The following is a 26,957-nucleotide window of genomic DNA, read 5'->3' as shown; positions in this document are numbered from 1 at the left end:
ATTGCTGTGTCTTTGTCCGAGGAAAAACATATAGTTGGCTTTAGCTTTTTTTTTGTGGCCCATGACATGATCCAAACCCTTTTGTCACATAACAACCCAATCTGCCCCCAATGGTTAGCTCTCCCTATATCACTGATTTGACTTTATTTAATTTTAGAGTGAAATATTCTTTGTAGTTTAAAAAAAATCACAAGGACAGACAGCTCGAATTTACACATGCTGTATTCATAATTTATTGATTTGGAGGTTGAAAGTATTGGACTATAGGTTGCACTGTTAAAGTCTTGACTATTTTGAAAACTGCAGTAGCATTTTGCTTTCCACCCAAGCTAACACAAGATGAATTTTGGTCTGCTCCAGAAAGTCCTGCTCATAGAGAGCATTGTGTAATTCATTACTTCACCATGATTCTTCTGACATTACTATAAATCAAGCGGAAGTGCTATAAAACACTTGTGCAAACATTTTTAAGGAAACTAGGACATATTGCGGAAGCTGCAAAGGAAATTTCCAGGTACAGGAGTGCACTCTGACTCTGAATGACACTTGAATGCTACTTGAACTTCAGCACATCCATTATTTTTCAAAGAAGAGCACGGAGTCCTGGCTAATGCTTATCCCTCAACCAAAGTCACTAAAAACAGATAATCTGGAAATCATCTCATTGCTGTTTGTTGTATGCAAATTGTCTGCTGCCTTTCCTACATAAAACAGTTACTCTGCTTCAGAAGTACTTCATTGGACATAAAACACTTGATACTTGAGGTTTTATATAAATGCAAATCTTTTCTTTGTACAAAGCTAAGCTGATACAGATAAACATCCCTTTTTACTTTTAGCGTATGTTCATATGTGAATGGTGACGGTGCTGGCAAAAAAAACTTTTTTTATTTAGACTGCCCAATGTCAACAGCAAGTGCTCCCATAGCAAAAAAAAAGCACACAGATTTAGAGTGGAACTTTCTCTAATCTGCCCTAACAATATGCCTTAGACCCCACTTGACTGGTTTCATTTCCCACACCAGTCATCCCGTATCTTGCCTGAGTGAGATTACTAAATGATTGGGTCATTTTCTGTACACCCATGCCCATTAGTAACTGGGTTGATTCTGCCCGGAGTCATTTCATGAAGAAGCCTTAGAGCCAGCAGACACAAAGACTTTTAGTTCATCAATCTGGGCAGCTTTTGAACCCAAGTGATAGCGACCCTGTTTAACTGTTAGGAACACTCAATCTTAGCGTGCAGTCACCCCAACCACAGTGACTTAACGCATAGAGTCTATACATCTTTTTTCAAATACCTGTTTAAAAATTCAGTGTTCATAAACAGAGCATTCTAACCCCATTGTAGATAAGAGTAAATTGCCATCTTAAATTTTAAAGGCTGCATCTTGCAGTTCTAAAGAATAGCAGGATGTTCAAAATGTATTAAAAAGAATTTACATTTTTATATTTTTCATAATTGGTGCAAAATTTTAATATATTTTCTTTGGAGTGTGGATATATGCTTTCAGGCTATTGTAAAATAAACTGAGACTCTATATAGCTTAATAAAGAACTGCAGCAACTAAGGCCTTGGATTCTTGGGTAATCAGAGTTCAAATCACATCTGTACTAACATAATGCACTTGGATACTGCTGCAGTGTAATATCTACTAGCCTTGGGCAAAATTATCTGAATAAAAAGAAAGAAAGACTTGCAATTATATAGAGCCTTTCACAACCTCAGGACATCCCAAAGTGCTTGACAGGCAATTTAGTACTTCTGAAGTGTAATCATTCTGAAATGTGGCAGCTACTTTACACGCAGCAAGCTCCAGAAAACAGCAATGCAATAGAGGGCAAGATCAGCTATTGTATGTGTTGGTTGAGGGATAAATGTTGGCCAGGACACTGGGAGTGTAATGCCTTGGGATCCATTATGTTCACCTGAGAGGGCAGATGGGTCCTCAGTTTAGCGTCTCATCTGAAAGGTGGTGCCTCAGTACTGCACTGGAGTGTCAGCCGGAATTATCTGTTCAAGTCTCAATAGGACTTAAACCCACAAACTTCTGATTCAGAGCTGAGTGATGCAACCACTGAACCAAGGAAGAGAGAAAACTGATGAGCTGGGCACAAGAAATTGTTTCCACATGCTGCCTGCTGCTGATCAGTTGAGGGTTAATAACATGGCCATCCCATGATAAGGGGGGGTGGTGGTGCGGCAGCGGCGGTTCAGTGGGGGAAACAAGAGCCTGTTTTTTGGTTGGGGGGTGTTATTAGTCAGAGTTCAGTCCAGGTGCTAATAGCATGAATCTAATTTGTTCTGTGGAACCAACTCTTTGTTTAGTTTACACCAGCTTTCATTCATAGCACATTAATCAGGCTGAGCGTACAGCATTTTCAAAGTTTGGATTTCAGCTGATCCTAGCTCCAAAATGCTTACACAGCCATTAATTATAAAATGTCAAATTTAATTTTAGTAACTGTTTTGACACTCAAATCTTCTGAGTATGAAAGCAAAGCTTAAGTTTTACAGGCGAGTACTTGAATTTGATCTATGTAGGGAATATGACTGGAGGAGCTTCGTTAAATGGCAAAGGTTGCAATCTTCAACATTAAAAAGAAAAGGCATCTATGGTTTACATTTCCACCTCCCCTAAAGAGTAGCCTGTTTTGAAAAGGAATACGTGAATTTGATGTAATCATTCCCTAACTGCAGGGAAGAGGGATTTTTATAGATACCGTGACTGATCTTTTAGGCTGTTTCACCATCCAGTCAACAAAATCGCATTTCCTAGAAGTTGTCCAATTTGATTCAAAATGGAAAAATAGGGGAACGGTAGAATAGTGGTACTGTTACTGGACTAGTAATTTAGAGACCTGGACTAATGCTCCTGAGTCATGAGCTCAAATCCTACCATGGCAGCTGTGGGAATTTGTTAATTGATAAATCTGGAATAAAATGCTAGTCTCATTAATAATAATAATAAAACTACTGGATCGTCTTAAAAACTCATCTGGTTCACTAATGTCCTTCAGACGATGAAATCTGCCATCCTTACCCAGTCTGATTTACATGTGACTCTGGACCCACAGCAAGGTGGTTGACTGTTAACTGCCCTCTGAAATGGCCTAGCAAGCCACTCAGTTGTAGGTGACCTCCACGACCTGCTCAAGGGCATTAGGAATGGGCATTAAATACTGGCCTTGCTAGCGATGCTCACATCCCAAGAATTAATTTTTTAAAAAAGGAATCTGAAAGCCCAAAGACTGCATAGTCTCATTTGAGTTACCGGCTGTATAATGTCACTGTTTAAAGTACACTTTCTGTAAGGACTGTGTTAGCACTTTACGATTCTGGGATCTGCGTTTCAGTTCAGCCTTTCAAATTTCTGCTGGTTGTAAAGGTCCCACATAAAGTGACCCTGTCCAGTGTCAGTCCGGCAGGTGTGAGTTGCCTGTGATTTTACACAAATTGGCAATCTTAATTCAGAGATGTCACGACAATGGCAGCTATTAGAGATGGAGGTGTGATGCTGATACAGTGGGGGGTGCCATTATAAGGTTGGGATTAAGGCTCATCAAGGCAAATTAAAAGAGAGCTATGCTCTGCATCTGACTTGCTGTCACATATATGTACCTTTGCTCATTTTATTTTAATTGGGTTTCTGACTATTGTTTCTGATCAAAAGCTCCAAGGGATTCATTTCCTTCACTTTGATATACAATGTGTCTAGATCTGACTGTGTTAGTGTTTTAAATTGCAAAGCGGTTTCTTTCATTCCTTGCTTGATTGGTACCTTGTTATGGTGATTCTACAATTGCAGCATATATTTTATTAATTATATACAGCTTTGTCAGTTGTATATTTCAGCATCATTATCATTACATTTAAAATTTTTGACTTCAAAAAAATTAATAGATCTAAACGCTGAGCTTGTTTCAGTTCAACAGGCTTTGCGAGTTCTAATATATCATGGGATAAGGTTTCCCATTTTGTTACCTAAGTTTGGGTCCACAAAGATAAAGGAAGCCATTCAGTCCATCAGGTACCTTTACTGAGGGTCGGGGGAGAATTTGAGATTGATTCTATCCTAGCCTCTCTTTATTCATGGTATTTGGATGTCGTTGGCAAGGCCAACATTTATTGCTCATTCCTGATTACCTTTGAGAAGCTGATGGTGAATGGCCTTCTTGAACCGCTGCAGTCCATGCAATGAAAGTATTCCCACGGTGCTGTTAGGGAAAGAGTTCCTGGATTTTGTCTTTGTGATAGTGAAGGACTGTCAGTATATTTCTAAGTCAGGATGATGTGTATCTTGGAGGTGGTGGTGTTCCCATCTGCCTACTGCCCTTGTTTTTCTAGGTGGTAGAGGTTGTGGCTTTGGGAGGTGCTATCGAAGAAGCCTTGGTGAGGTGCTGCAGTACATCTTGTAGATGGTACACGCTGCAGCCACAGTGCACGGGTGGTGCAGGGAGTGAATGTTTAAGATTGTGGCTGGGGTGCCAGTCAGTCAAGCTTTGTCCAGGATAATGATAGAAATTTCTGGCCAGAATATGCACAGCACCTGTGACACAGTGCACCATCATCTCAAACTACCAGATCACACAACATGGGGAAAATTGCCTTTGTGTTGGGATTGATGATGTTAACTTGGTGCCCTGGAGATGATGGAGGTCAGTGCTAGAGCACAGCCCGCTTTACTTTCCACATTTGGTGTTTGCATCAAATACTTCCTGAGCAGGCATGGAGCATAAAAGTTTTCATCAGAACTGGCCTGGGAGCAACTCACTGCTTTAGCCAGAGAAGCATGTGTTTGGCATCGGTTTAGGCTTGTAGGAAGAAGCAAGATCTGAAATAGAGGACAATTTTTAACAATAATTTTTTAATGGTACCTAAAATATTTTAAAACTTTGGAAGAATATTTTTTCCAAGTATCAGCCTGTTACATATGAAAAAAATTCCTCACCAATTCCCAAAGGCAATCAAATGAACTCTAGGCCGTTGTGGTGTCACCTCACTCTGCATACTTAAACTAACACTCATACACATCCTCTGTTCCAGTTTCCTTCCGATTTAGCATTGTAATGTATCATCAATTGGACCAGCTCCAAAGATCACAGACTACTTATCCCACTTTGCCTCTGAGGCCCCTTTCTGTCAATGATGTATCCATCATCCTGTTATACTTTATAGTCTCTGCTTCCACTTCCCTGCATGGGCTACTGCATGTTGTCACAAAAACGTGCTATGTCAATGATGACAGTTAATCCACGGGCTGGAAAACTGAATTTAATTTTTTTTTTAAAGATAAAAGGTGACTCGATATTGGCAGCTAAAGATGGCCACCCCAATTTGCATCACTGTACTTTCCACATTCCAATGCACTGAGATGGCGACGGCATGTCTGCACAGACCCATCAAAGACAGTGACCTCGGGAATCTGAGTGAACCACCTATCCTGTTCATATTAGCAAGGTGTCAAAGCCATTGCTTGAATGTTTAACTGGTAGAGATGAACCACTCAAACCTAATCACTTGAACAATGGGCCCGAGCTATGAGAAGGGAATTCCTAGACATTGTCACGGAACTGTATTTATTTCTCCTCGGATTAAAACCGTGTGCCAGCTGCACCTGTTACCTAGGCAACAGCAGGAGAGTGAGGAGGTCACATGGTATAATGTTTCAATTTGACTGTGTAAAATCCAGCTAAAACCAGTTTTGAGAGACACCAGCAAAGCATGCTTACTGGAGGAAGGAGCTGTCTATTTCTCTCAGCAGAAATCGTACGATCAGCTATAGGCTGAGTTAATTGCCTAAAGCGGAAAAAACCCTTTGAGGAGACAATTTGTATTGCTGGAGATAGCAAAATCCATTTTTTTTATTTCCAATCTAAGAGTCTTTGCTTCAAGATTGACTCTCTCTTGACTGATTGTGTTTGCTGGAATTTTCAGTAAAGTTTTTACCAAAAGACTACCGATTTTTAAGAATTCAAGTAGACCTATTGATGTGCTCATTGTTGAAAGAACTGTGTGATGCCTGCTGCAGCCGAAGTGCTTTGAATGCCTATCAAGAAAAGTCTGTTTCATCAAATCCGTGTGGAGACTTCGAGTGGCATCTAATTTTTTTTTTACATTAGGATACCTCACCCATCAGGAGCGTTATCCACAAAGACTAACAACCCAGTTATTTATTTATTCTTAAGAAACAGCTAATTTTTAAAACAATTATTTTTTAAAAATGGTTAACTGTTGATTTTTGAGTGTGTGTGTGTGAATGGGCGAGTTAGGTTAAAATAGGAAGTTATAAGGTCTTTAGACATATCTTAATAGTGTTTAAGATTTAGTTTTAATAAATAGTTAATTTGTTGTTGTCTAAAAATACCTGGTTTGGCCTGTTTTATTCTGGGGGTTGCTAGAGTAAAGGTGTGCAAAGGAAACCCAACCCGAGCCCGAATGCCGGACCCGGAAGTCCGACCCGACCCGAACCCGGCACATGTCGTCGGGACCCATTGGGGTCAGGCCTGCTACCCGACCCCGACGGGATCCGACGACATGTGTCAGGCTCAGGTCGGGCTTCCGGTTCCAGCATTCGGACTCGGGTCGGGTTTCCTTTGTATACCTTTAACTAGAGTGTTTAATTTGGCTGTTTTCTGGTTGGTTGGGAAAACTTTAATAATATACTGCGACCTGTGGAGTGATGGGACAGTGCATTGCTCCCACCTTGGTCGTAACAACATGGACTGATTAAGTTGTAAGAGAGAATGCACACTAGTAACCTCCATGCTTGAATCATATGAATGAACATACGAATTAAGACCAGGAGTAGGCCACTCGGCTCCTCGAGCCTGCTCCACCATTCAATAAGATCGTGGCTGATCTGATTGTAACCTCAACTCCACATTCCCGCCTACCCCCAATAACCTTTCACACCCTTGCTTATCAAGAATCTATCTACCTCTGACTTAAAAATATTCAAAGACTCTGCTTTCTCTGCCTTTTGAGGTAGAGAGTTCCAAAGACAAGACCCTCTGAGAGAAAAAATGTCTCCTCTTTTAAACTGTGACCCCTAGTTCTAGATTCTCCCACAAGAGGAATCATCCTTTCCACATCCACCCTGTCAAGACTCCTCAGGATCTTGTATGTTTCAATCCAGTCGCCTCATATTCTTCTAAACTCCAGCAAATACAAGCCTGGCCTTTCCAACCTTTCCTCATAAGACAACTCGCCCAATTCAGGTATGAGTCTAGTAAACCTTCTCTGAACTGCTTCCAACACATTTATATCCTTTCTTAAATAAGGAGACCAATACTGTACACAGTACTCCAGATGTCATCTCACCAATGCCCTGTATAACTGAAGCATAACCTCCCTACTTTTGTATCACTGGGTGTTGGGTCATGTGACAGGCCCACCCTTTGTTTGCTTAAGCTGGCACCGAATGGCCACCAAATTCAGACTGCAGCCAGCAGAATCGCCAACCTTCACAGACTGTATACCCCTTTTATTTCTCTGGACTCTAACTTGACCGATCTATGCTTCCCCACTCTGTAACCTATTTTTGTGTGTTTGTGTGTGTGAGAGAAAGTTGGAGCGTATTTTACGATTTTGCATCTAAAGCTAATCTCTTTCTGTCTTAAACTGAAGAAAACCTTTCCATTTGGTTCTTTTTATGATCACAGCACGTAAACAGTTAAATATTCACTGAATTGGCAAGTATATCCACTTCAAAAAGAAATAAACCTGTTGCAGTCAAACAAGGAGAGGGAAAAGAGGGGAGCCCTTCGATCCTTCGTCACCTGATTGGAATAATGTGTTCACCACCACCTGCATTTTCCTTAGACAAGAGGAGACTTTGAGATGACCTACTTGAAGGTTTCAAGATTATAAAGAGAATTGACAAAGTTTATCTGGACTAATTGTTCAACTCTCCTATTTCCTGTCAGCGTCCTTGTATGTGTTGTCACCTTCCAGATCCAATGTCCATTCCTCCTACAGCGCCCCATTTGAATCCTTCCAGTTAGGTTTCCTCCCTTTCCATAACCCCAAAATGGTCCTAACCACACAATGAAACTCGCTCTTCAAATCCCTCCAAATCTTTACCTCCCTCTATTTTAAAATATCCTTAAGATCCATCTGTTTGGCTACGTTTTTGGTGACCTAATATTTCCTCCTTTGATTCAATGCCCATTTTCTATTTTTTTAATCCCTTATGCCTCTGTGAAGCATTTTGGGACATTTTTCTATGTTAAAGGTGTTTATTAATACAAGCTGTTGGTTAAAAAGTCCAAATCCCAGGAGACAAAAAGCGAGGTCAGCCTGAACTTTCTCATCCAAAGGGTAATGAAGTTGTGGATCAAGTTGCTAGGGAAGGACACTGAATTGCATAATATAAAGGGGTCCAAGAGGCAACAAGCAGCAATTCTGACAGGGGATTGAGGCAACTGGTAAGTAGGCATCTGATGGTATTATTTTAGGCAAAAGGATAGGTTGCTGGGGCCTAATGACAAATTCTTCTGTTCTGAAAGAAAAGCCTTCCAAACTCTTGGTGGTAACAAAAAGCTGTGTTTATATATTTTTCTTCCTATACAGAGATTGCCACCTAAACGCCCTGAGCCACCCAGTAATTTATTTAACATGAAGGAAAGTCAAGTAGTCGAAGAGGAGGAGGAGGAGGAAGCTGAAAAGAGCAAGTCTGATGGTTGGACCCAAGGGCAAGAAATGGAAGAAAAACCAGGCCTGTCTCATTCTACTGATTTAGCTGAAAATCCCAACCAGGGTAACGGTGAGTTAAAAGCGGATTTCCTAACTGCTGGGTTCAGTAAAACAGCATGAACTAGCAAGAGGGAGCCTTCCCAATCTGAGCTGCCTAATTGATCTCAGTTGGAGCAGCATTTGGTCTGCTACAAGTGGCTGTCTTTGGGCTAGAGAAGGGAAGAAACAGCCGGGTACCTGCTCCTGATCTGCCATCCCACTGGAAATGGAGAGTGTGTGGTCATCAACTGTGAACAGTGTTATGAGTGGCTTTGATGCTGTCAGTGCTTAAATAATTTCACAACATTCACTGTCTAGGTTAACACGCGGAAAATAGGGCTGCCGGTGCAATTGGAACCATACCACAGTAAAAGTCAGAGCCTGCAGGAGAGAAAATTGGAACAGGAAAAAGATGCAGCTACACCTGTTTTCTGCAGCTTTGTAATAAATAATCAAAATACTTGGGGAATAATTTAGCATCCTTCTTCTCTGTCTGCCCTTTTTGTTGAAACAGATCATGGGAAGAATTGGTGATTGTATTGAAGTGACTGACTGAATTATCCTAAGTTAATTCAGCATCTCAGTGCTGTCAAACTCCATAAACTCAATGCAACTGATTTCCCAAACACTAAAAGATACGTTCAATCCTAATTCTTCAGCTAATTTTTAAGGTTTCATATAGTGACACCACTAATTGTAGTCAGAACGGCAATTAATGGGTAATTCCCCAATCAATCACACCTGGAGAACACACTGCTGTAAATGACTGAGATTAATTTTACAGACATAATTTGTATTGTATATCTTCCATTCACTTCATTTTGCTGGAGAGATAATGATCATGAGATTGGGGACCTTGTTTATCAGTCAATAGACTCTGCTATATTCCAAGGCATGTTTCTGTCTCCAACTCATTGACTAACACAGCGGTGTCAATATTCACACTAGATTTTTAAAGTACTCTTTTGACCCAGACTTCCATTTGAACCACCTAATATTTGTTCAAGGGATGTGGGGCTAAACTGGGTAAATGGACTTGAGGTTCAGATCAGCTATGACATATTTGAATGGCAGAGAAATCTCAAGGGGCTATGTTCCACTGAAGGGTATTTGTTTTTTTTCTAAAAAACCATGCTTACAGCATGCACTTCCTGGCCACAAGACTTACTGTTTGTTGCCCCGATCTTCAGTCACACTTTTACGTTGCCACTTACCATTGGAAATTACCAGGCAAACTTTTCCCTTTCAATTTTGGTATGTTAACTGTCACGATCTAGTTATAGGTTCTGGCCGCAAGGTAGCGTCAAGCAGATTGCTGAAGTGTCTCATGCTCTCTCAACCCCTTCACTAGGCAAAACATTTTGAGTATTAAGCTGTATGAGAATGCAGTATGTTACAGCAAACTGAGAAAATGCTTTATTCCAGTGAAATGTGTCTTAAAAATTGTTGCAAGTGACTGTACTAGAGACAGGGTGTTACGAGCTGTGTTAATATAGGCAGGTGGGATTACAACCTTATAAAAGCATGCATTTTTGCCTACTGCAGCAAAAGAGTGTTGTTGCAAAGTGCTATTCTCCAGACAGATTTTATTACACCATCGTTACATGCATTGTTATTGTTACGGACAGGTGGAAAGAGGTGTGGGTGGTTCCCACTGTTATCTCCAAGTAACAGGCGTGTTTTGTTAAAATGTTCCATTAGTCCCTGAGTGCCTTTCGAGTCAAATGAACAAACAAATGAAAGGTTTTCTCATAGGTTTTTAAAAAAACTATTTTTGCACAATTCCCGAAATGGTCACAACATCACCCACACGGCCATTCATTCACACAGACAGACAAGAATAGATAGAGAGAAAAGGGTAGTTTAAAGTTAAAATGAGGTAAGTGTTCAGGGTTTGCAGTATACCTGTTGTATCTTCTCAGAAGGACGGTCTCTTTTTAAAGGTGCAGACCTGGGTGTTTTTAGTCTTGAACTTGTTGAGTTGTTGTAGAGTTCTAGTGGTTACAACTCAGCACAAAGCTGGTGGTATGAATTTTATTGCCTTCACAGATGGAGAACCGGAAAGTCACTTTGTGATGTCTTTGCTATATTGTTTGCAGTTATTGTTCAACAGGGTTCAGGTCTGCTAACATTATACCTTTGTTTAAGAAGGGAGCAAGGACTGGACGGAATAATTACAGGCCAGTCAGTCTAACCTTGGTATTGGGCAAATTCTTGGAATCAATTCTGAGAGACAGGATAAACGGTCACTTAGAAAGGCATGGATTAATCAAGGATCGTCACCTTGGATTTGTTCAGGGAAGGTCATGTCTGACTAACTTGGTTGAATTTTTTGAGGAAGTAACAAGGAGGATTGATGAGGGTAGTGCAGTTAATGTGGTCTACATAGATTTTAGCAAGGCTTTTGACAAGATCCTACATGGCAGACTAGTTAAAACAATAAAAGCCCATGGCAAACTGGATACAAAATTGGCTCAGTGACAGGAAACAAAGGGCACCTTGGCATCGAATTAGGCACCGGACGCGACCACGACAAACCCAGCCCTGTCAATCATGCCTCCTTAGTAACATTTGGGGGCTTGTGCCAAAATTTGGAGTGCTGTCCCACAGACTAGTCAAGCAACAACATGACATCGTCATACTCAGCGAATCATACCTTACAGACTATGTCCCAGACACCGCTATCCCCGGGTATGTCCTGTCCCACCGGTAGGAAAGACCCAGCAGAGGTGGCAGCACAGTGGTATACAGTTGGGAGGAAGGAGCCCTGGGAGTCCTCAATATCGACTCCAGACCTCATGAAGTCTCATGGTATCAGGTCAAACGTGGGCAAGGAAGCCTCCTGCTGATGACCACCGACTGCCCCCCTCCGCTGATGAGTCAGTACTCCTCCATATTGAACGTCACTTGGAGGAAGCACTGAGGGTAGCAAGGGCATAGAATGGCTCAGTAGCACCATTACTGACTGAGCTGGTCGAGTCCTGAAGGACATAGCTGCTAGACTGGGTCTGCGGCAGGTGGTGAGGGAACCAACAAGAGAGAAAAATATACTTGACCACATCCTCACCAATCTGCCTGTTGCGGATGCATCTATCCATGACAATATTGGTGGGAGTGACCACCGCACAGTCCTTGTTGAGACGAAGTCCCGTCTTCACATTGAGGATACGCTCCATTGTGGCAATACCACCATGCTAAATGGGATAGATTTCGAACAGATCTAGCATTGCAAAACATGGTCATAAATGAGGCGCTGTTGGCCATCAGCAGCAGCAGAATTGAACCCAGCCACAATCTGTAACCTCATGGCCCGGCATATCCCCCACTCTACCATTACCATCAAGCCGGGGAGAATCAACCTTGGTTCAATGAAGAGTGCAGGAGGGCATGCCAGGAGCAGCTCCAGACATACCTCAAAACCCAGGACTACTTGCGGGCCAAACAGCATAAGCAGCATGCGATGGACAGAGCTAAGCAATCCCACAATCAACGGCTCAGATCTAAGCTCTGCAGTCCTGCCACATCCCATCGTGAATGGTGGTGGGTGATTAAACACTAACTAGAGGAGGTGGCTCCACAAGTATCCACATCCTCAATGATGGGGGAGCCCAGCACATCAATGCAAAAGATAAGGCTGAAGCATTGTCAACAATCTTCAGCCAGAAGTGCTGAGTGGCTAATCCATCTCAGCCTCCTCCTAAAGTCCCCAGCATCACAGATGCCAGCCTTCAGCCAATCCGATTCACTCCGCATGATATCAAGAAACGACTGAAGGCACTGGATACTGCAAAGGCTATGGGCCCTGACTATATTCCGGCAATAGTACTGAAGGCCTGTGCTCCAGAACTTGCCGCACCCCTAGCCAAGTTGTTTCAGTACAGCTATAACACTGGCATCTATCCAGCAATGTGGAAAATTGCCCAGGTATGTCTTGTGCACAAAAATAAGGACAAATCCAACCCGGCCAATTACTGTCTCATCAGTCTACTCTCAATCATCAGTAAAGCGATGCAAGGTGTCATCAACAGTGCTATCAATCGGCACTTGCTTAGCAATAACTCGCTCCATGACGCTCAGTTTAGGTTCCGCCAGGGCCACTCAGCTGCTGACCTCATTACAGCCTTGGTTCAAACATGGACAAAAGAGCTGAACTCAAGAGGTGAGGTGAGAGTGACTGCCCTTGACATCAAGGCAGCATTTGACCAAGTACGGCATCAAGGAGCCCTAGCAAAACTGAAGTCAACGGGAATCGGGGACAACTCTCCTCTGGTTGGTGTTGTACCTCGCGCAAAGGAGGATGGTTGTGGTTGTTGGAGGTCAATCATCTGTGCTCCAGAACATCACTGCAGGAGTTTTTCAGTGTAGTGTCCTAGGCCGAGCCATTTTCAGCTGCTTCGTCAATGACCTCCTTTCAATCATAAGGTCAGAAGTGGGGATGTTCGCTGATGATTACACAATGTTCTGCACCATTCGTGACTCTTCAGATGCTGAAGCAGTCCGTGTAGAAATGCAGCAGGACCTGGACGATATCCAGGCTTGGGCTGATAAGTGGCAAGTAACATTGGCGCCACACAAGTGCCAAGCAATTACTGTCTCCAATGGAAGAGAATCTAACCATCTCCCCTTGACATTCAATGGCATTACAATTGCTGAATCCCCCACTATCAATTTCCTGGGCGTTACCATTGACCAGAAACTGAACTGGAGTAGTCATATAAATACCGCAGCTTCAAGAGCAGGTCAGAGGCAAGGAATCCTGCGGCGAATAACTCACCTCCTGTCTCCCCAAAGCCTGTCCACCATCTACAAGGCACAAGTCAGGAGTGTAATGGAATACTCTACACTTTCCTGGATGGTTGCAGCTCCAACAACATTCAAGGAGTTCAACACCATCTAGGACAAAGGAGCCTGCTTGATTGCCACCCCATGCACAAACATTCACTCCCTCCACCACTGACACACAGAGGCAGCAGTGTGTTACATCTACAACATGCACTGCAGCAACTCACCAAGGCCCCTTAGACAGCACCTTCCAAACCCGCGACCTCTACCACCTAGAAGGACTAGGGCAGCAGATGCATGGGAACACCACCACCTGCAAGTTCCCCTCCAAGTCGCACACCATCCTGACTTGGAACTATATCGCCGTTCCTTCACTGTCACAAGGTCAAAATCCTGGAACTCCCTTCCTAACAGTACTGTAGGTGTACCTACCCCACATGGACTGCAGCAGTTCGAGAAGGCAGCTCACCACCACCTTCTCGAGGGCTATTCGGGATGGGCAATAAATGCTGGCTTTGCCAGCGACGCCCACATCCCAGGAATGAATTTAAACAAGCACAATAAGCGGACTGCAAAAGCTTCTTTAAGTATGTGGAAAGGAAAAGATTAGCAAAGACAAATGTGGATCCATTACAGGCAGAGTCAGAAGAATTTATAATGAAGAATCGGGAAATGGTGGAGAAACTAAACAATTACTTTGTGTTTGCCTTCATGGAGGAAGATACAGAAAATCTCCCAGAAATACTATGGAACCAAGAGACTTGTCAAAATGAGGAACTGAAAGAAATTAGTATTAATAAAGAGGTAGTACTTGAAAAATTAACTGGATTGAAAATTGATAAATCTCCTGGACCAGATGAGCTGCATCCCAGAGTGTTGAAGGTGACTTTAGAGATAGTGGATGCACTGGTGCACAATCTTTCAAAATTCTATAGATTCTGGAAGGGTTCCTGCAGACTGGAAAGTAGCAAATGTAACTGCAGTATGTAAGAAAGGAGGGAGAGAAAATGGGGAACTACAGGCCTGTTAATTTGATGTCAGTAGTAGGGAAAATGTTAGAATCTATTAATCTGATAACTAGACACTTAAAAAAAAATGATCGTGCAGAGTCAACATGGATTTATGAAAGGAGAATCATGGTTGACAAACCTGTTGGAGTTTTTTAAGGATGTTATTTATAGCATAGATAAAAGAGAACCAGTAGGTGCGTTATATTTGGATTTTCAGAAGGCTTTTTATGAGGTCCCTCACAGGAGGTTAGTAAACAAAATTAGAGCACATGGGATTGGGGGTAATATACTGGTATGGATTGAGAATTGGTTAACAGACAGAAAACATAGTGTAGGAATAAACAGGTCACTCTCAGGATGGCAGGCTGTTACAATTGGGGTACTGCAAGGATCAGTGCTGGGGCCACTGCTGTTCGCAATCTATATAACTGATTTGGATATGGGGACAAAATGTAATATTTCCAAATTTGCTGATGACACAAAACTAGGTGGTACTGTAAGTTGTGAGGAGGCTTCAAGGGGACTTGCACCGGCTAAGTGAATAGGCAAGAACATGGCAGATGGAATGATGTGAATAAGTGTGAAGTTATCCAACTTGGTAAAAAAAAATTGAAAGACAGAGTATTTCTTAGATGGTGAGAGTTTGGGAAGTGTTGCTGTCCAAAGCGACCTGGGTGTCCTTGTTCATGAGTCACTGAAAGCTAGATTGCAGGTGCAGCAAGCAATTAGGAAGGCAAATAGTATGTTGGCCTCCATCGCAAAGGGATTTGAGTACAGGAGTAAAAATGTCTTGCTGCAATTGTATAGAGCCTTGGTGACACCATAGCTGGGGTATTGTGTACAGTTTTGATCATCTCATCTAAGGAAGGATATACTTTCCATAGAGGGAGTGCAATGGAGGTTCACCAGACTAATCCCCAGGATGGTGGGATTGTCTTATGAGGAGAGTTTGAGGAAACTGGGCCTGTATTCTCTAGAGTTTCGAAGGAAGAGAGGTGATTTCATTGAGACATGCAAAATTCTTGCAGGGCGTGACAGAGTGGATGTAGATTGGGTGTTTCTCCTGACTGGTGAGTCTAGCACCAGGGGCATAGTCTCAGAATAAATTAGTCTTCTCATTTAAAGCTTCTTCTCAAAAATGTATATTTGTTGTTTTGGTTAATAAGATAAATTTAACACAATCGTTACAGTGCAGAAGGAGGCAATTTGGCCCATTGTGTCTGCACTGACTTTCTGAAAGAGCAGTTCCCTCAGTTCCATTCCCTTGCCTTCTCCCTGGAACCCTGCACATTCTTCCTTTTCATATAACTGTCTAATTCCCTTTTGAATGCTTTGATTGAGCCTGCCTCCACCATGCTCTCAAGCAGCGCATTCCAGATCTTAATCACATTTGCTTCTGTTACCAAATACTTTAAATCTGTGCCCTCTTGTTCTCGATCCTTTCACGAGTGGGAACAGTTTCTCTCTATCCACTCTGTCCAGACATCTCATGATTTTGAAAACCTCTATCAAATCACCTCTCAGCCTTCTCTTCTCCAAGGAAAACAGTCCTAACTTCTCCAATCTATCTTCATAACTGAAATTCCTCATCCATGGAACCATTCTCTTGAATCTTTTCTGTACTCTGTCCAATGCCCTCATCTTTCCTAAAGTGTGGCACCCAGAACTCCAGCTGAGGCTGAACTAGTGTCATATACAGGTTCAACCTAATCTCCTTGCTCTTGTACTCTCTGCCCCTATTAATAAAGCCTAGGATACTGTATCCTTTTTTAACTGCCCTCCCAACCTGTCCTGCCATCTTCAATGACTTGCACCTCCTTTAGAATTGCTCTCCATGTTCTTCCTACCAAAATGAATCACTTCACATTTCTCTGCATTGAACTCCATTTGCCACATGTCTGCCCATTCCACTAACATGTCTATGTCCTTTTGAAGTTCTACACAATCCTCGTCACATGCTTCCAAGTTTTGTATCATCTGCAAACTTTGAAATTGTGCCCTGTACACCAAGGTCTCGGCATTATTATAAGGAAAAGCAAGGGTCCGAACACTGATCCCTGGGGATCCACTGCAAGTCTTCCTCCAGCCTGAAAAACATCTATTAACCACTACTTTTTTTGTTTCTTGTTAGTCAGCCAATTTTGTATCCATGTTGCTACTGTCCCTTTTATTCCATGAGCTGCAAGTTTGCTCACATATCTGTTGTGTGGCACTGCATCAGACGCCTTTTGAAAGTCCATGTACACCACATTAATAGCCTTGCCCTCATCAACCCTCTTTGTTACCTCCTCAAAAAACTCCAGCAAGTTAGTTAAACATGATTTTCCCTTAAGAAATCCATGTTGGCTTTCCTTAATTAACTTGCATTTGTCCATGTGACTATTGATTTCATCCCAAATTATTTTTTCTCGAAATTTTCCCACCACTGAAGTTAAACTGACTGGCCTGTAGTTGCTGGACTTATCTTTACACCCTTTTTTGAACAAGGGTGTAATGTTTGCAATTCTCCAATCCTCTGGCAGCACCCCCGAGACTAAGGAAGACTGAAAAATTATGGTCAGTGCCTCTGTGATTTCCACCCTTACTTCCCTCAGTATTGTTGGATGCATCTCATCTGGTCCTGGTGCTTTATCCACTTGAAGTACAAACAACCTAATACTTCCTCTGTGTCAATTTTAAACCCCTCTAGTGCCTGACTTACCTCCTCTTTCAACATTGCCTGGGTTGTATCTTCTTCCTTGGTAGAGACAGATGCAAAGTATTCATTTAATACCTCAGCTATGCCCTCTGCCTCCATGTATAAGTCCTATTTCTGGTACCTAATCGGCCCCACTCCTCCTGTTACCACCCTTTTACTATTTATATGTCTATAGAAAACTTTGGGATTTCCTTTAATGCTAACTGCCAGTCTCTTTTTATGTTTTCTCTTTGCTTCTCTTATTTGCTTTTTCACTTCCCCTCTGGACCTTCTATATTCAGCCTGGTTTTCAATAGTATTTTCTACCTGATATCTGTCATAAGCACACTTTTTCTTAATTTCTACCTCTTTTGTCATCCAGGGAGCTCTGGATTTGTTTTCCCTACTTTTCCCTTTCGAGGGAGCATACTTTGACTGTGCCCAAACTGTCTCCTCTTTGAAGGTAACCCATTGTTCATTTACCTGTTTTCCTGCCAGCTTTTGACTCCAATTTATTCGCCCCATCTCCATTCTTACCTTATTGAAGTTGGCCTTCCCCCAGTTAATTATTCTTACCCTGGATTACTCTTTGTCATTTTTCATAGTCAGCCTAAACCTTATTGATACAATGATCACTGTCCCCTAAATGCTCTCCTACTGATACTTGATCCACTTGGCCCACCTCATTCGCAAGAACCAGGTCTAGCAGTGCCTCCTTTCTCGTTAGACTAGCAATGTACTGTTGTAGAAAATTTTCCTGAACACACTCTAGGAACTCTTGCCCCTTACTGCCCTTTACACTTTTATTATCCCAGTCTATGTTTGGATAATTAAAGTCCCCCATTATAACTACCTTCTATTTTTGCAGCTTTCTGTAATTTCCTTGCAAATTTGTTCCTCCATGTCCTTCCCACTAGCTGGTGGCCTACAGACAACACCAAGCAATGTAACCGCACATTTTTTGTTCCTTAACTCTAGCCAAATTGATTCTGTCCTCAACCTCTCTGGGAAATCCTTTTTGTCCAGCACTGCAATGCTCTCCTTAATCAATACTGCTACCCCTCCCCCTTTTTTCCCTTTCCTATCTTTCCTGAACACCTTGTATCCAGGAATATTTAATACCTACCTATTCCTGCACTTCTTTGAGCCAGGTCTCTGTTATAGCCACAGCATCATATTTCCAGATGGCAATCTGCACCCCCTGTACCTCACCAGCCTTATTCACCGCACTCCGTGCATTCACATACATGCACATTAACCCTGAGTCAGACTTTATTACTTCCGCCCTTACTCTGACCCAACCTAATAACTTTCTATTTCCTACTCTTGTGCTATCTATCGCCCCCAGTATTCTGTGTACCTTGATATTCCTCTCTGACACTAGTTCCTGGTTCCCACATCCCAGACAAGTTACCAGTTGTGCTTCCTTCCAATCTGAGCTCCCTCTCAGGTTCTCATCCCCCTGACAATTTAGTTTAAACCCTCTCCAACAACAATAGCAAATCTCCCTGCGAGAATATTCGTCCCAATTTATACAGGTCTCACCTGCCCCAAAACCGGTCCCAATGTCTCAGAAATCTGATGCCCTCCCTCCTCCACCAGTTCTCCAGCCAGGTGTTCAATCGCTCAAATCTCCTATTCCTATGCTCAATTGCACGTGGGACTGGGAGCAATCCTGAGATTACTGCTTTTGAAGCCCTGCTTTTTAATCTCCTTCCTAGCTCCCTAAAATCTGCTTTCAGGACCTCATCCCCCTTCTACATATGTCATTGGTACCAATGGGGACCACGACCTCTGGCTGTTCACCCTCCCCCAGAAGAATGTCCTGCAGCCGCTCCGTGACATCCTTGACCCTGGCACCAGGGAGGCAACACACCATCCTGGAGTCACATTTACTGCCACAGAAATGCCTGTCTGTTCCCCTAACTAATGAATCCCCTATCAATACTGCTCTTCCACTCTTCTTTCTCCCCCTGTGCAGCTGAGCCACCTGTGTTGCCACATACTTGGCTCTGACTGCACTCCCCTGAGGAACCACCACCCTCAAATGGAAAACCGATTAGAGAGCGAGATCATATCAGGGGCTTTTATCTTTCCAAAATTGTCTCACCTACCCCTACGTAAGACGTAAGACAGAAATTGTAATGTACCCCCCCCCCGCCCACCACGAGAAAAGGTTGAGTAACCCTGCACTAGAACCAGGGGACTTAGTCTCAGAATAAGGGGTAGACCATTAAAGACTGAGATGAGAAGGAATTTCTTCATTCAGAGGGTGGTGAATCTGTGGAATTCTCTACCCCAGAGGGCTGTGGAAGCTCAATTGTTGAGCACATTCAAGGCAGAAATCAATAGATTTTTGGATACTAATGACATCAAGGGATATGGGGATATCGCAGGAAAGTGGCATTGATGTAGATGATCAGCCATGATCTAATTGAATGGCGGAGCAGGCTCAATGAGCTGAATGACATACTCCTGCTCCTCTGTTCCTAATTTATTAGAGTTCTTTGAGGAAGTAACAAGCAAGCTAGTTAAGGGGAACCGGTAGATGTTGTGTACTTGGATTTCCAAAAGGCATTTGATAAGATGCCACATCAAAGGTTGCGACACAAAATACTAGCGCATGGTGTAGGCAGTAACATATTAGCATAGATAAAGGACTAGTTAGCTAACAGGAAGCCGAGAGTGAGGATAAATGGGCCATTTTCGGGTTGGCAAACTGTAACTAGTGGAGTGCCACAGGGATCAGTGCTAGGGCCTCAACTATTTACAATCTATTTCACTGATTTGGATGAAAGGACCAAATGTGCGGTAGCTATATTTGCCAATGACACCAAGATAGGTAGGAAAGTAAGTTGTCAAGAGGAGGTGCAGAGTCTACAAAGAGACATAGATAGTTTATGTGAGTGTGCAGAAATTTGGCAGATGGGATATAGTGCGGTAAAATGTGAACTTGCAGTATATTATTTAAATGGAGAGATTGCAAAACTCAGTGGTACAGCGGGATCTGGATGTCCTGGTACATGAATCACAAAAAGTTAGTATGCAGGTACAGCAAGTGATTAGGAAGGCAAATGGAATTTTGGTGTTTATTGCAAAAGGAATGGAATATAAAAGTAGGGAAGTTTAACTGCAGCTGTACAGGGCCTTAATGAGACCACATTTGGAGTCCTGTGTGCAATTTTTTAATCTCCTTATTTGAAAAAGTATATAATTGCATTTGAGGCAGTTAAGAGAAGGTTCATTCAACTCATTCCTGAGATGAAGGTCTTTTCTTATGAGGTAAGGTTGAACAGGTTGGGTCTTTACCCATTGGAGCTTAGAAAAATGTGAGGTGATCTTATTTAAACATATAAGATATTGAGGGGACTTGATAGGGTGGATACCAGAAAGGTGAGGAGGGGGGTGGTGGGGGGACTAGAACTGGGGGACATAGTTTACAAATAAGAGGTCTCCCTTTTAAGACGGAGATGAGGAGAAATTTTTTCTGTCAGAGGGTCGTTAGTCTCTGCAATTCTCTTCCCCAGAAAACAGTAGAGGCTGGGTCATTGAATTTATTCAAGGCTGAGTTAGATAGATTTTTGATAGATAAGGGAGTCTAGGGTTAAGGGGGAGCAGACAGGAAAGTGGAGTTGAGACTACAACCAGATCAGCCATGATCTTATCGCGGAGCAGGCTCGAAGGGCTGAATGTCCTATGTTCCTTGCACTCTCTGTAAACTTGAGCTCGTCCAAAACTCTAGTGCCCATATTTTTGTTTCGTTTTTATTGTGAGATGTGGGTGTCGCTGGCTAGGCCAGCATTTATTGCCCATCCTTAATTGGCCTTGAACTGAGTGGGCACTTCAGAGGGCATTTTAAGAATGAACCACATTGCTGTGGGTCTGGAGTCACATGTAGGATGGCAGATTTCCTTTCCTAAAGGACATTAGTGAACCAGATGGGGTTTTACAACAGTCGACATGGTTACCTCATTATTCTATCTTTTAATTCCAGATTTATTAATTGAATTCAAATTTCACCATCTGTTGTATTGGAATTTGAACCCAAGCTTTAGCCTGGACTTTGGATTATTCGTCCAGTGACAATACCACTACGCCAATGCCTCCCCTAACTCGCAACAAGTCCCATACCTCGATCACTCCTCTGCCCACAGATCTACATTGGCCTCCAGTCTGGCAATGCCTTGATTTAAGAATTCTCAATCTCATTTTCAAATCCCTCCATAGCCTCGACCCTCCCTATCTCTTTCATCTCCTCCAGCCCTACTGAGATCTCTGCACTCTTCCAATTCTGGCCTGTTAGACATTTTCGATTTTCTTGCTCCACCATTCAGTTGCGTAGGCCCATATCTCTGGAATTCCCTCCCTAAACCTCTCTACCTTTCTCTCCTTTAAGAGGCTCCTTAAAATCTGCCTCACCTGTTCCAATAACTCTTTGTGGTTCAGTGTCAAATTTTGGTTGATCATTCCTGTGAAATGCTTTTGGGCATTTTACTGTGTTAAAGACACTATGTAAATGTAAGTAGTTGTTGTGAGTGAAGATTCTGTGCTGTGCCAGCCTGCGTTGAGCTTGTAAAGCTCTGGATATTGCATCTCTTGCTATGCTGCAGTTGGTTCCCATTAGCAATTGCGTAGCAACTTAAGCTCAGTTCTTCACTCCAGTTCTTTTGGGCAAGCCCTGTTGTTCCATCACTTGTTATTTTATTCTTGATGGCACACAATTTTCTTGGCATGACCTCAATCATCATTCCTTCATGCTTGGCTGCCTTCTCCTTCCGCACCCATTGTTTTGCAGTTGTTCAGGTTTAAAAGCCTGTGTTCTGCTTCAAGGAGTCTGACCACAATTACAGTCGGCTTGTTTCCAGGCGTGCAGATTGGTGCCGGCACTGATTCTAAATGTTATTATTTTTCGGTAATCTCTTCCTCCGACAATGCACACCAATCACCCCAACCACAAGCAAAAGTTGTCTCAACAGTTTCAGAAAAGTTGACAACTCGAGAATGACCCCGATTACTAACCTGTGTCGTGTAAACAAATAGTTATATGAGATTTGTAACTCGTGCCCGAGGTAGACACAGTTCTTCTCTTGTATTGGAGGGGATAATGGAAACAGGAGTAGGCATTCAGCCCCCAGAGCCTGTTCTGCCATTCAGTTCATAGTATCTTAACTCCATCTTCTTGCCTTGGTTCCATATTCCTTGATACCCCTACCTATATTAAAAAAGCACAAGAAAATGCGATTGGAGAGTTGAACTGTTGGAAGACACAAAGTTGGTTGTGTACTTGTGGAAGATGAAGTAGATGCATATTCTGCTGGAGCATTTCAGATTTTTATAACAAAAAACTCTAGTTAACTTTAGAGTCATAGAGTTATACAGCCCTTCGGCCCATCGTGTCTTTGCCAGCCATCAAGCACCTAACTACTCTAATCCCATTTTCCAGCACTTGCCCCGTACCCTTGTATGCTATGGCATTTCAAGTGCTCATCTAAATACTTATTAAATGTTGTGAGGTTTCCTGCCTCTACCACCTCTTCAGGCAGTGCGTTCCAGATTCCAACCACCCTCTGAGTGAAAATCTTTTACTCAAATCCCCTTTAAACCTCCTGCCCCTTACCTTAAATCTATGCCCAGCAGCTATTGACCCCTCCGCTAAGGGAAAACGTTTCTTCCTATCTAACCTATCAATGCCCCCCATAATTTTGTGTATCTCAATCATATCTCCCCTCAGCCTTCTCTGCTCTAAAGAAAACAGCCCTAGCCTTTTCAGTATCTCTTCATAGCTGGAATGCTCCAGCCCAGGCAACATCCTGGTGAATCTCCTCTGCACCCTCTCCAGTGCAATCACATCCTTCCGATAGTGTGGTGCCCAGAACTGTACACAGTACTCCAGCTGTGGCCTAACTAGTGTTTTATACAGCTCCATCATAACCTCCCTGCTCTTATATTCTATGCCTCGGCTAATAAAGGCAAGTATCCCATATACCTTCCTAACCACCTTATCTACCTGTGCTGCTGCCTTCAGTGATCTATGGACAAGTACACCAAGGTCCCTCTGACGCTCTATACAGCCTACGGTCCTACCATTATTTGTATAGTCCCTTGCCTTGTTAGTCCTCCCAAAATGCATCACCTCACACTTCTCAGGATTAAATTCCATTTACCACAGCGCCGCCCATCTTAGCAGCCCATCTATATCGTCTTGTAATCTAAGGCTTTCCTCCTCACTATTTACGACACCACCAATTTTCGTGTCATCTGTGAACTTAGTGATCTTCCTCCTATATTCACATCTAAATCATTGATGCACACTACAAACAGCAAGGGTCCCAGCACCGATCCCTGCGGTACACCACTGGTCACAGTTTTCCACTCGCAAAAACAACTCTTGACCATTACCCTCTGCCTAAGCCAATTTTGGATCCAATTTGCCAAATTGCCCTGAATCCCATGGGCTCTTACCTTCTTAACCAATCTCCCATGCAGGACCTTATCAAAAGCCTTACTGAAGTCCATATAGACTACATCAACTGCTTTGCCCTCATCTACACATCTAGTAACCGCCTCGAAAAACTCAATCAAGTTAGTTAGTCATGACCTCCCCCTGACAAAGCCATGCTGACCATCCCTGTAATCCCTGTCTCTCCAAGTGGAGATTAATCCTGTCCCTCAGAATTGTTTTCCTAAATTTCCCTACCACTGATGTTAGACTTACCGGCCTGTAATTACCCTTCTTGAATAATGGTACCACATTCGCTGTCCTCCAGACCTCTGGTACCTCTCCTCTGGCCAGAGAGGATTTGAAAATTTGTGTCAAAGCCCCTGCTGTCTCCTCCCTTGCCTCACATAACAGCCTGGGATACATCTCATCTGTGCCTGTGCCACCTTTCAGCCCTCCAAAACAGCTTATACATCCTCCCTTTCAATGCTAATATGTTCAAGTATATCACAATCCCCCTCCCTGATCTCTATACCTATATCGCCCTTCTCCATAGTGAACACAGATGAAAAGTAATCATTTAAAACCTCACCTATGTCCTCCGGCTTCACACACAGATTGTCACTTTGGTCACTAATGGGCCTTACTCTTTCCCTGGTTATCCTCTTGCCCTTAATATACTTATAAAACATCTTAGGATTTTCCTTATCTGGCCTGCCAGTGTTTTTTTATGTCCCCTCTTCGCTCTCCTAATTACTTTTTTAAGTGTCCTGCTACACTTTCTATACTCCTCTGGGGCCTCCGCTGTTTTCAGCGCTCTGAATCTGCCATAAGCCTCCTTTTTTTCCTGATCCAATCCTCTATATCCCTTGCATTAAAATAGATGCAATCCAGCCTTGCATTTTTCACTTGTGCCTTAATAGGTCTATATTTGCTCTGCCTTCCAGGCTGACTCAGTTTCTCTTCTATATTTGACTGTGCATCACCCCCTACTGTACCTGCACTCTATCCCATCCCCCTGCCAAATTAGTTTCAACCCTCCCCCATCCTCCCCAACAGCACTAGCAAACCTCCCAGCAAGGATGTTGGTCCTGTTCTGGTTCAGGTACAATCTGTCCAACTTGTACAGGTCCCACCTTTGCCAGAAACAGACCCAGTGATCCAGGATATTAAAGCCCTCCCTCCTGCACCATCTCCTCAGCCACACATTCATCTGCTCTATCCTCCTATTCCTATGTTCACTGGCACGTGGCACCGGGAGTAATCCAGAGATTACAACCTTTGAGGTTCTGCTTTTTAATCTGCGACCTAGCTCCCTAAATTCTTGTTGCAGGACCTCATCCCTCTTTCTACCTATATCGTTGGTACCAATGTGTACCATGACCTCTGACTGTTCACCCTCACCCTTCAGAATGTTCTGCAGCCACTCCGTGACATCCTTGACCCTAGCACCAGGAAGGCAACATACCATCCTGGAGTCACATTTGTGGCCACAGAAACGCCTATCTGTACCCCTTAGCGATAGAATCCCCTATCACTATAGCTCTTCCACTCCTTTACCTCCCCGCCTGTGCAGCTGAGCCACCCGTGGTGCCACACCCTTGGTTCTTACTGCATTCCCCTGAGAAGCTATCTCCCCCAACAGTATCCAAAGTGGAAAATCTATTAGATAGGGAGATGGACCCAAGGGACTCCTGCACTGCCTGCCTAGTTCTTCTACTCTGCCTGGTGGTCGCCCATTCCCTTTCTGCCTGAGTATTCTTTACCTACAGTGTGACCACGTCCCTGTACGTGCTATCCATGATTATCTCAGCCTTGCGGATGCGCCACAGTGTCTCCAGCCGCCGCTCCAGATCCGAATCGCGTGTTAGCCCTGGACACTGGAAGTGTCCCTGACTTCCGACATTGCACAGGAGAAGCATTCCACATTGCCGAGCTGCCCTGCCATGACTTACATTAGGTTATCCCCTTAAATTACCCAAAAATTTGATTATTTACACTCGGAACCTTGATTCCCTAAAAAAACCCACTACAATTCTTCACTATTGAAATATTTTTTTTGAAAAAGAACAAGAAGGAAAAACAAAGTAATGTTTGGATATACAACATACCAATCAGGTTATCGCTTCCTCAGCAGTTCGTTTCAGTAGTCAGTGTTCAACCAAACTGCATTCCCACCCCTGGTTCTCCCTCCACCCCAGCTGGATTATAGGCACTCGACTCCAGCCTGGACCCAGGCCACAGAGACAGCATATCACAACAACACCCTAACCCAATTCAGTCTGACATGTCTCTCCCTCTCCCCCTCAATTCAGTCCAGCACGCTTCTCCGTCTCCCTCTTCTCTCTCAGTTCTGTCTGACTCTCTTCTTGTCCCTCCCTCCTCCCTCAGTTCAGCCTGACATTCCTCTCCCTCTCCTCCCTCCGTTCAAAGAACAAAGAACAGTACAGCACAGGAACAGGCCATTCGGCCCTCCAAGCCTGTGCCGATCTTGATGCCTGTCTAAACTAAAACCTTCTGCACTTCCGGGGACCGTATCTCTCTATTCCCATCCTATTCATGTATTTGTTAAGATGCCTGTTAAACGTCGTTATCGTACCTACTTCCACCACCTCCCCCGGCAGCGAGTTCCAGGCAGTCACCACCCTCTGTGTAAAGAACTTGCCTCACACATCCCCTCTAAACTTTGCCCCTCGCACCTTAAACCTATGTCCCCTAGTAACTGACTCTTCCACCCTGGGAAAAAGCTTCTGACTATCCACTCTGTCCATGCCACTCATAACTTTGTAAACCTCTATCATGTCGCCCCTCCACCTCCGTCGTTCCAGTGAAAACAATCCGAGTTTATCCAGCCCCTCCTCATAGCTAATGCCCTCCAGACCAGGCAACATCCTGGTAAACCTCTCCTGTACCCTCTCCAGAGCCACCACGTCCTTCTGGTAGTGTGGCGACCAGAATTGCACACAATATTCCAAGTGTGGCCTAACTAAGGTTCTGCACAGCTGCAGCATGACTTGCCAATTTTTATACTCTATGCCCTGACCAATGAAGGCAAGCATGCCGTATGCCTTCTTGACTAACTTATCCACATGTGTTGCCACTTTCAGTGACCTGTGCACCTGTACACCCAGATCTCTCTGCCTGTCAGTACTCCTAAGGGTTCTGCCATTTACTGTATACTTCCCACCTGTATTAGATCTTCCAAAATGCATCACCTCACATTTGTCCAGATTAAACTCCATCTGCCATTTCTCCGCCCAAGTCTCCAACTGATCTATATCCTGCTGTATCCTCTGACAATCCCCATCACTA

General features: G+C 43.3%; 1 protein-coding gene across 2 annotated transcripts in view; it reads left to right on the top strand.

Moving 5' to 3' along the window:
- slc4a1ap (solute carrier family 4 member 1 adaptor protein) overlaps nt 1-26,957 on the top strand; it is a 203,912-nt gene that overhangs the window by 135,381 nt on the left and 41,574 nt on the right. For both annotated transcript variants that reach the window (XM_068027773.1, XM_068027774.1), the window contains one exon: nt 8,576-8,768. In XM_068027773.1, the coding sequence (XP_067883874.1) occupies nt 8,576-8,768 (193 nt within the window). The remainder of the gene's footprint in view (nt 1-8,575; nt 8,769-26,957) is intronic.

Source organism: Heterodontus francisci, chromosome 3 (genome assembly GCF_036365525.1).
Source record: "Heterodontus francisci isolate sHetFra1 chromosome 3, sHetFra1.hap1, whole genome shotgun sequence".
Lineage (NCBI taxonomy): Eukaryota > Metazoa > Chordata > Chondrichthyes > Heterodontiformes > Heterodontidae > Heterodontus > Heterodontus francisci.
The sequence above is the reverse complement of the archived record's forward strand: the minus strand, read 5'-3'. Positions and strand labels throughout refer to the sequence as shown.